The sequence below is a fragment of the Monodon monoceros genome, unplaced genomic scaffold, assembly GCF_005190385.1.
Source record: "Monodon monoceros isolate NGI ecotype Baffin Bay Population unplaced genomic scaffold, NGI_Narwhal_1 Super_Scaffold_2, whole genome shotgun sequence".
In the NCBI taxonomy this organism is placed as follows: Eukaryota; Metazoa; Chordata; class Mammalia; order Artiodactyla; family Monodontidae; genus Monodon; species Monodon monoceros.
Genome location: NW_021703776.1, coordinates 14,294,810 through 14,306,074, shown reverse-complemented (window position 1 = coordinate 14,306,074; position 11,265 = coordinate 14,294,810). Strand labels below are relative to the sequence as shown.

The 11,265-nt window shown below is 37.5% G+C and overlaps 1 protein-coding gene across 1 annotated transcript in view; it reads right to left on the bottom strand.

The window, feature by feature from the left end:
* Positions 1 to 2,490: 2,490 nt before the first annotated feature.
* LOC114901845 (TCR gamma alternate reading frame protein) overlaps positions 2,491 to 11,265 on the bottom strand; it is a 28,989-nt gene continuing 20,214 nt past the window's right edge. The window contains exons 6-8 of the mRNA XM_029234015.1: positions 8,477 to 8,902; positions 4,626 to 4,661; positions 2,491 to 3,088 (exon numbers count right to left, since the gene is read on the bottom strand). Of these exons, the coding sequence (XP_029089848.1) occupies positions 2,946 to 3,088; positions 4,626 to 4,661; positions 8,477 to 8,902 (605 nt within the window). The 3' untranslated portion in view covers positions 2,491 to 2,945. The remainder of the gene's footprint in view (positions 3,089 to 4,625; positions 4,662 to 8,476; positions 8,903 to 11,265) is intronic.

The following is an 11,265-nucleotide window of genomic DNA, read 5'->3' as shown; positions in this document are numbered from 1 at the left end:
CAGCTTGTAAAATTCCACAAAATACGTTTTGTGTTTTCATTGGACGTGTACAGGATCCGCAGATAATTTTGGAGAGATCTGACATCTTAAAAACATTAACTATGCCCTTCCCAAAACATGGTATTTCTTTACTTATTTCATTCTTCTTTAATGTCTTTCACTAAAATTTTACAATTTTCTTCAAAAGGTTCCACATTAAATTTAGACTTAATTCTAGATTCTGTAGGTAGGTGAAAGACTTAGGTAGATAGAGAGATGATAGATAGATACATAGATAGATGCTAGTTAGATATAAAGAATTACTATGTCACATTTTTGAATTTCATTTTCTATTTTCTGCAAATATGTGTAAATGCAAATTACTTCTATATATCAATTTGATATCCAACATCTTTGTTATGTTCTTATTAATTCTAATCATTTCCTATTGTTTATTTTGGAATTTCTTGTAAACAGTCATATGATCTGTGGATAGTGAATTGTGATAGATTTGGTTCTTCCTTTCCAGCTTTTTTGTCATTTATTTACTTTTCTTCTGTTATAATACTTGCCCAGCTGATTTTGCTTAGTATTTGCCTAATATATCTTTTTTTTTTTTTGCGGTACGCGGGCCCCTCACCGCTGTGGCCTCTCCCGCTGCGGAGCACAGGCTCCGGACGCGCAGGCCCAGCGGCCACGGCCCACGGGCCCAGCCGCTCTACGGCACGTGGGATCCTCCGGGACCGGGGCATGAACCCACGTCCCCTGCACCGGCAGGCAGACTCCCAACCACTGCGCCACCAGGGAAGCCCTGCCTAGTAGATCTTTTTCCACCCAAATGCCTTAACATTTTGATTGTGTCATATACAAGCAATATATTGTTGGATTCTGTTTTTTATATAATCTATTATTTTTGAAATGCTTACTGAGTTATTTGGATTCATTACTACGAGGTTATTTTGTGATTTATGTTTTCTCTTTCCTCTCTGTTTTCTTACCTTTTTTATTATTAATTTTCCCCATTCTATTTTTCTCCTCTCTTGCTTTTTCTCTTTAGTGGTTGCCCTAAAGAGCTTCAATAAGGGAATTTTACTCAACATAATGTAAAGTTAAATCAATATAAAAGCAAAGCCTTAGAACAGATCATTTCTCTCTTGATTATAATTGAGATATTATTTTCCTTTATATAGTAATTGTTTATTTAGATTAACATTCATGCCATATTTTTGGCTTATAATTTCTTGCATCTCAGGTGCCTCCATTTGAGATCACTTTTTCTTTCTTTTTTTTTTTTTTTTTGAAATACTTATCTTAGAAATTCCTTAATCTATAAGTTAATATATTTTCCTTTGTCCTGGAGAGGTAGGCTTAGAGGATAATGAATTTTAAGTTGACAGCAGTTCTCTCACAGAAAGTTGAAGCTATTGTTTAATTATCTTCTGTTTTATATTGCTGCTGTTGAGAGGTCAGGTTTTAATCTGATTTTTGCCATTTGTAAGCAATTTCTCTCTTTTCTCTGGCTGCTTTTAAAATCATGTTTTTGTCTTTGGTCCTACAGTTTTACAGCAACTTGGCTAAGTATATCTTGCTTTTTATTTATCCCATTTGAGATTGATTAGACTTCCTGAAACTGAGGATTCATGCCATACAACAATTCTGGAAAATACTTAGCCATTATCTCTTCAAATATTGTCTTTCCTCCATTCTTCGTGTTCTTTTCTTCCAGAAGTCCATTTGTAAGTATGTCAGATATTTTCTTTCTTTTCTCCTTTTTTCTAATCATATAGATATACATATTTATATATTTTCTACATGTTATATGTGAGATCTATCTATCTATCTATCTGTGTGTGCATGTAATTTATTCATTTTTAGATTCTAGCTTATAAATTTTTTCTACAGTGCATGACTTGTTTAACAATTAAGTTTCCAGTTTACTGTATTTTTCAATTGAGTTTAGTTGAAAATTTTGTCCGATCATTTTGATAGTCTCTTGCTCTTGTTCTTATTCTTTAATTATATTTATAACAGCCTCTCTTATTTATTAAAAAAAAAAAAGACCCAGGGTTCAAACTCAGGCCCTCTGGGGTCAGAATCTGTGTGCTTCACCCCCCGCCCAGTGCCCCTCTGGTGTCGATGCAGTTCTCATGGGGTTAATGTGAGGATCAGGAGTCAGTGCCTGTGAGACACTAGTACAGATCTGAGCACACACAGTGCAGGTCACGCTGGCTGTTATACTGTCATCACAGGAACGTCCCAAACCAATGAGTCTGAATCCGGTGACCTTTGAAAGTGAAGGAACCCGGGCACCTTCGTTTGGCGGTGGGTGCCGTTGGAGCCAGTGCCCCAAAGAAAGGACTATGATCAGCACCTCAGGGAAAGACTCAGAAATGCGGTGTGACCATTATTACAACCAGCACTGGATTTGATAGCTCGGTTGTCATGCTGTTCCTTACCTTAGTTAGATTTCATGAGATTAAAATACACAGACAAAAGTGGACTTTTGATTTGTTTTTTTATTTTTCATATCTCTTATGAAAATCAAAGGACAGGATTCAAGTGGCAAAGCTGGTGGCCCCAGGGTGGGTGGCATGGAGGGTGGGGGCCGTGGTTTGGGTGGAGGCACTGAGGGAGGAGAGGGGAGCTGCCCGCTGTGTGCCCTCAGGAGGCACGAGGACTCGGGGGCAGGAGGACCTGAGGAGGTTGTGGGGACAGTGGTGGGAGAGGCTCCCCTGGGCCAGCCCTGGGCCCTGCCCCTGAGTAATGGTAGAATTCCCTGTTATGGAGTCAAACTGTCTGCTTGCCCAGTGGTTTGAAAAGCCCTTACACAATAATGGCACACAGAAGAATACACATGTGAACTGAAATAACCCAAACCCAGAAAGGAAGCCCAGCTAGATCCTCAGCAGACACTTTTAGAGACAAGAGATGATGAAGGAAAGGTGACCCCTTTGTGGTGCCCTCTGTCACGAGCTCTTCCCGTGGCCGCAGACGGCTGTTCTTCTATACACACAGAAGGAGATGATGAAAAAGTAGACCAAGCTCTTGAGGAGGAGAAGGAGGTAGGTGTAGCAGGCACAGGTGTTCGTGAACTGCAGCTGCAGGGAATCTAGGAGAAGACATCTTGGTTAGTTTCACTTGTTCTTTTGAGAGGCTAAAACACAGTGATGGGGGAATGCATCACAGTTAGAAGTATCAATGAGATTCGTATGAGGGGTACAAATCAGGGAAATCTGCTGGTGCTCACAGTGGGGTGGTTGGGGGCTTAGTAAAGAGAACATTGCACAAAGTGGAATAAACATTTTAATCCAAATTCTCTGAAACTTTAGGATCTCATGCCTCAGTCACCTGTATTTTCTTTAACATCTCTCACGGTGGCTAGGATGTTATTAGGTAATGACACTTCCTCTCCTATCAAGTTTTCGAAGACATATATGATGTGAAGAAATAATTAACAACAGTGATGACGGGCCTGACTTGGCTACTGAATGGACCACAAGGCTGAGTCCATTCCTGGGGAAATTTCCCTCTTCCACGCTTCATCTTCATAGAGTCAGAATTCCAGAATCACCAGCACTTGGTGTGGAAAGGGATCTCAGGAGGTGATGTGCTCAGAACTCACTGCCCTCAGTCAGCTCAGGTGTTAGGTGAGTTCCAGGCCCCCTGATAGGGGGAACGAAAGAAGGATCAGCAGGGCCAGAGCCAGTGCTTCTAAATTCACTTAGAACCTTCATGTAGGGAGAAAGGGCCACCAACTAGTACTGATTCTGTGCTAGCTAAATGGATACCCTATTCCACATATGTGACCTTATGTCTGCAATAACTGAGTAGGGTGTAATTGTTCCCTATTGGTGGATGATGACTGTATTGCTCAGAAAATGTAAGGAATTTACCCATATTCATGCAACTAGTAATGAAAGAACTGGGGTTAAAGTCCAGTCTCTGATAGCGGAAGCCCACGCTCTTACACCCCTGCCCACTCTGTCTCAGGGCTTTGACCTTGGGACTCTTGTTCTATATTTATACCTTAGAGGAGGGACAGAGAACTGAGTAAGCGCATGAACCATTGATTCAAATGGGTTGGGTTGAATCCGCAGATAGAGCTGTGTGGCTTTGTACAAGGGACTTAATTAATTGTAGCTCACTGCCCTCATCTGTAAAGTGAGGGGAAAATATTGTATCACCTCCTAGGAGTATTATAAGCAGTAAACAGGATATGTAGGCAAGACACAGCACAACACCTTGTGTATACGAAGCTCTCAGTTAGTGTCAGTTCATGTATTAGGTACTAGCAAGGGCTAAAACTTAAAAAAAAAAAATCTACAAACAACTTGATACCGCGTTTCCCTAGTCATTAGAAACACAAGCCACACAAGTGGAGGAAATCCACTGTCGAAATAATTCAGAACCTATCACTGCACCCCCTAATTTAGAGTCACGTCACACCAAAACCAGCATTTACTGTGTTAAGGTGACTCCTAGGAAATGATGATAGATTTACTTAAACTGTCACTCAGTCTATTTCTGCGGCATCCAGACATTCTGGTTTTTCTACCTTAAACCGAGGAAGTTCAAAAGTTAAATTTATCCAGAGGAAAAAAATGTGCTGCAGCATGACATAAAGGAAAACCTAGACAAAAACTTACCACTTCCTTTTTTCACGCAGGCATGTGTAGTGACCTCTACAAGAAATAAGAGCAAGTATTAGTGAATTGTTTATATCCATTATTTGACAGTGTGCATCTCTGTGTGTGTCTCTGGATAGACAGACTGATAGAATCTGCCGAGAGAGGAGAGAATCCTTAAAAATAAGATGCCTACAATCCGGGAGTAGATGGCCTGGTTCAATGTAATTCAGTAGATCTAGTGCATATACTGTTTTCTGTATCTGAGGATGTTCAAGTTCCTGAAGGGTACGTTTTTGTTTTTCTTTATTACAACTGGAGGGTAATATCCAAGACCATCTTGGTTTCCTTCTGTGTTCGCATCTCCTACACCCCAAAGTGATCAGGAAATACTGTCAAAAGACAAATCGACAGAAAAAGCAGCTGCTCTACATCTTCAGCGCCCACTGCTGACATGAAGGGATGCTCCCAAGATGGATGCATCCAATCCCAGAATCTACAGCAGAATCTCATGTTTGAAGGAGTCTGGCTTAGGTAAATTTCCCATCAAAAAAAAAAAAAAGCAGTCAAACCTTTCCAGATCACACATACCCCCAGTATCCCCAACTCATGTGTGTGATTTTCTGCAGTTGTGGAGTTTGTGGACGTCAGGATAACAATATAAATGAGGCTAATAGCTAGTGAGTGATTATTACTGTGCCAGGTACTTGCTTAAATGCTTCATATGCATTATCTCCTTTAACTCCCCAGTGACACTGGAGTGAGTTGTATTTGGGGGTATTGCACGGTACAAAAGAGGAATAAAGATTAGAGGATAAGTCATATCAGTGATGACAGAGTGCATTTAAAGGATGGTCATGGGGGATTAAATGAGATAGAGTAGGTGGGAAGTACTTTGTAAAAAATAATCCATAGAAATACAGAGAAATTAATCTATAGAGAGACAACATAATCCCACCATGGTGGACACTGAAAACATCTTCTTTTCCAGAGATCTTAATTATTCTTAACGAATGAAATATTTATTACGGGAGCTTAGCATTTCAGTTCAATTCTTTCCAGGATAGAGAGATGGACCAAATCATATTTCTAGTTAATATGAAAACCTGAGGTGAAAGTTGTATTTATCTACAATGGAAAAAAAAAAGGCAAACATTCATACAAAAACAAAATTTCTTTAAAAAAATAATAGACTGTTGGATGGAGGAAATCAGAGACACTGAGGTTGTTTGGTTTATCCTTTTTCTCCTACATTCATACAAAAACAAAATTTCTTAAAAAAAATAGTAGACTGTTGGATGGAGGAAATCAGAGACACAGAGGTTGTTTGGTTTATCCTTTTTCTCCTAGGTGTGTTTTTGTACATATGATATGGTTCTAGTTTATGATATGGTTCAGAGAGATCTTTAGTTGGTTTGCTCTAAAAAATGGCTTCAGGGTACAAGTATCCCCTATTTTTCAAAAGTTTACACCACTTTGCTTTTACGGAAGACCTACATTAGTACCTATTTTTGCTAACAGAAAGAAATCTGAAGAGGATTTTCACTTTTACGAGAAAAGGTTAAAAGCAAAAATAGCATTTAGTGTTTGTTTTGCAGCCAGCCATGATAGAGGCAGCGGGCGCTCCAGCAACAAGAACAGCATTGCCAAGGGACTACGCTCAGCATTTCAGCATCAAGCTGCCGTAGCTCTGAACTGTATCTGTGAGCATCTGTGCCTTATCTCCATTTACTTTGCGCATCTGTTAGCAAGATCTGTCTTAAGATGATTGCTTCTTCGCTTTATGCCTTTCATCTTAGGAAAGGTTTCATAGGAACAATCTACTTTCAGGTAGAGGGTAAACCTGTGTAGACTTTGGGGTAAATCCCAAGAAGTTAAATGTTAGTACACTCATGTTAGATGTTAAAATATACTTAAGAACTGACTTTAATATGTCTTAAAAACCTCTTTCTTTTCCTTTCAGCGAATTTATTTATTATAAGATAAATAAAAATCACTTATCACCATGCAGTGATTGAGGTAAAAACAATAGCATAAAAAGTTTTCATCATAAAGTTTGTGCGAATATCCTAAGTTCTCTTTCTCAATCAAGAACTTGGACCAGATTACTTTTATGAGCCTTCAAGATCACTTCACTGATTTGTGCTTCCATGTTATTTTTTATCTTTCATTAAGACAACAAAAACAACAACCAACAAAAACTTCTATGAAACAGCATTAGGAATTTAGTGTAGAATGACATTGACAGAAATGCCCTCATTTGCTATGTTGCACTGAGAAGCCCATGGAAGACATTTATTTCAGAAATGAAGTGCCAAGTAAAACACATTATGAACTGGAACTTCTCTCCTTTATGATCGTCATCACCATGGAACTTATCATTTTGTTTTTCCCTGATCACTAGCAAAATCAAAACCTAATAAGACCTTTAAGCCCAAGGTTATGTTAAACTTACACTTTGCGTATTTGCTTCCCCTCTGTTTCTTAGCTGTAGAAATAGAAAATTAGGGTTGTTTTTTGTAATCTTACTCTAGTTAGTTTGAGAAAAGCATATCAATAAATATGATGAATGCATGAATAAATACATCAGTGTTATGGTTTGGAAAGCAAGCATTTTCACTGACGTTATTTTATTTGCTCTTCATCGCAGCCCCAGGACAAAGCCAAGGCAAGTGCTCGGATGTAATTTGATCATTGGATGAACTCACGATCTGAGAAGATAAAGACTTGCTTCAGAAATTCAGACTGCTACACACCAAAATCTCTGCACAGTTTTGTTTTATGCTTGGTTGCCACTGCTTAAAAAGTTTTCCTAACCACAGAGAAAAGAAGTGATAACAAAATGGTTTCTTCTGATGGGCACTCTGGGTCCTTTGGTCTGTTAGGTGAACACTCAGGTCATTAAGTCCCGAGTCCAGTGAGTTAAAGGACCACTGCCAGGGCCAAGGTACAGCCAGCCCTCTGCCCACACTGTGTGGATATGCACAACATCTGCATCGAAGGGTCTCCTTTGGGACATCATGCCTGAATCATGAGAGACCCTGAGTGATTAGGAAAAGTGTGTATTCTCTTTACTGTACTGCATCCTCCTGGGACAGTAATTCACCCGAGAGTGTTCATCCACACATCCCTCCAGGCCCGGCACGTGCTAGGGCCGCAAGAAAAGTTTCTTGAGAGGCGTTTACCAATGGCAAGAAATACATTCATTATGTAAAATGGGAGTAAGTCTGTACACTTTAGGCTCACCCAATCTTCAATTACAAAATTTTAGCTTAAGTGGTAGGTAAAACACAAACCTCAGAAACCTAAGACCATAATAAACATGCAGCAGTAATTATTCTACATTTTGTTGAGCCATGATCTGGCTTCCTTATACGAACACCATTTTGTCATTTAATAACTCATTATTTCTGGGTTATACTTTGAGTAAAGTAAGAGTGAAGTGAGAGGAACTCTGCTTGCTGAGTGGAACCTTCTTGAAAGATGTGTGATTGTTCTTATTTCCTGATCAAGTAAGGTCATCAAAAATGGAATCTCTCTTTGTGCATTTATTGTGTGCTAAATTGATAGGTACTTTGACATGCGTTGTTTCATTTAATCTATACAGCAACCCTAAAATACATCATTGTGACCTTTATATTTCAGATGATAAAACTGAGCTGAAAAAGCTTCAGTAAATTTTTTTCTTTTTTATGCTTCAAAGCCAATACAATTTTAATTTTGTGGGGAAATAGCAGGACATTTATGCTACCATTAAATGTGACAACATTTAACAATTTATATTTGTTTTTCATTAATGCTTGATCGTCAATGTGGGGTATTTTCTTTGAAAAAAGAATTATGGGAGGTTATGTTTCTTTATAATCACATACCTTTGTTAATTGAAGGGAAAAGAATCTCTTGATCAATTCCTCTTTTATTATTCTCAGTTGAAGGGGAAAGAATCTCTTGATCAATTCCTCTTTTATTATTCTCAATTGAAGGGAAAAGAATCTCTTGATCAATTCCTCTTTTATTATTCTGGTGTTTGACGATACATACGAGTTCATTATCCATTGACCTTTTAGTCACGGTCAGCCAGCTGAATTTCATGTATGTATCATTAGTCTTGATGATATTTCCCTGCTGGGATTCCAGAACTCTGTTGCCATTCTTTTCTTTCCAATAGACCTTAATGACATCAGGGAAAAACTTCTCGAGAAGGCAAAGATGTGTTCCAGCCTCATGGAGGTTTATTTCATCAATCGAAGGAAGAAATATAGTGGGCTTGGGAGACATGTCTACATCAAGGCTTCTATCTGTAGGGGATAATGGAATAGAATTGAAAAGAATTATTAGAGAAACATAAATATTGTGTGGTTTGGAACAACCTAGCTTATAGTAAAAGGCAGAAAAGCTTCCATTGAATTAGTTCTCATCATGGCCTTTCATCCACAGTAGATGTCTAGGTACTTATTATTGCTCTTATTTTCAATGGGAAGAGATGTTCAAGAGGTTATATAACCTGCCCAAAGTCACAGCTGTTCAGAAACAGAGGCTGGCTCGCACCTTGGCTTTGGTTCCTTCTCCACTTGCTAAGTTGGAATATGACTTAAAACTGCCCCATATCAATGCTTGGAACATTCAAGAACAAATTTATCTTCTTAAATCTCTTTTGTTCTATCATAGTGGAGCCTGTTTTAAGGGGGATGAGAGTGGGTGGTAGGGTTGGGGGAGAAGACCATGTAACTTTGATGGTCTCTCGACAGGTAAGAATCTTTAGTCACTTCTAAGCTATTTCCCTTTCCTATCCTGTGTTTTGTTAACACGCTCTCTTTGGCTGGTTAATACATTCTCATGTTCTGCATCTCTGTGGAACCTCATTCTTCATTTAACTGATTCTGGAATGCACCATATTTATCTTAATTCCTAAATAAATAAATGTCAGGAGGAGGTTATTTTAAAAACAATATACAGTTGCTTGTATTAATGGGACTCTACCTCCATCTGTATCTGACAATCTATCAAGTTGAATTTTGAGCTTCAAATGTGGGTCCCATGCTCAGTTCTGAAGTGAAGAAGTTCTCCTTGTTGATTTCTAATTTTGTACAACTTCTCAATGTCACATCTGAACCACTCCAGATTTTTGAGGAGGGCAATATTAAAGTTGCACCTCCAAAACACTGCCTTGAGTTTAGAAGTAAAACAGCAATACTTCCAATATTTCTGTTAAAAAATATTATTTTTAGAAATGCTTTTATATTTACCTTACCAAGTAATGCACTTACAGAATTTTGTTCCACTTTAGAAAATGTTCATCTAGAACGCATTTTATTTTGGAATTTCATTTGAAGTTGAAGCATGACTAAAAAGGCACCATATTTTGACTTTTATTGTCTCCCCCCAAATTTGAGTCTACCCTGTTGGGCTGCTGAACTGTTTTCAAGCTCAAATATTTCTGTGTTTACGTCTGCTGAATAAAGAGTATATATAATTAGTGTAATGTTAAAAGTTATGTTTCCCGAGTTTTCTTGCAGACATAACGTCAAGATATGTACAAAACCATCACAGTTTGCAAAGGATGTCACTTGAATGCTGGAATGTTCTTGATTATACATTTATTGTTAATATAACAACTGAAATTATAAATGTTAGAACTCTTTCCAATTTGATCTTCAACTGAAACACTAATGCTTTACTGATATTGTCTTTTGACTAGTTTGGATTTAGTTTAATAATTCAATGGGCAATTTCTTAAAAGAACTGGATTTCTCCATTGAGCAGAAAAGGAAAAATATTCTTGAGAATTTCTGCCTTTGTAGCCAAGTTCCTGATTTTTATCATAAATCAGTAAGCAAACAATGTTGATTTTTTACTCATACTGTAAATATAGCTAGTTCACAGTGTGCTTATTTTAATTTTATACATCTCAATTTTAGCGCAAATAATATTTGATTGATTATAATAATGACACTAAAAATTTCTCCAACTGTGTATGTACTTTGTTGATCTTGATTTACACGTTCTATTTTGTCTTGTCACATTTTTAATCAAATAACTAATTACAGCCAATTTATATTTAAATAAGAATTTCAAATTTATGACATTTCTAACTACATTTAATTGATTTTACATATCGATCATTTTCTGTATGAATTTAATTTTTTTCCTTATAAACATGAGTATGAAACTCAAACTTATTGGCTATAAATTTTAGAGGCAATAAATATTGGTGTTGAGATAATAGCAATTGAGATAAAGGATTAAGATTTATTTTCTTGTTCTATGTGCCTAAAGTGTTCATAATCTATGTTTACAAACATAGAACAACAACAGAAATGAAAAACAGACACATTTTAATCTCATTTTTCTTGCTAAGTGAGGAAAAATTCTGCTAAAGAGAAAAAAGTATGTCTAACTTCAATCTTTTTGTGTGAGTGGACAGTAAAATAACTTTTCATTTGAGCAGTTAGAAGTGCAACTTTATTCACTGGAGAATATCTGTTCTGTTAATATTATAGGCTGCAAATAACTCTATACTGGACACAGTTCTCCTGGAATAAGTTGTAGATACACCTATCCAGCACCTATGATGAGTTAGCCAATGTGCAAAGTACTTTATTCACACTGTCTCATTCAATTCCAGCACAACCCCTGCTCGATACATACTGTTATCCCATTT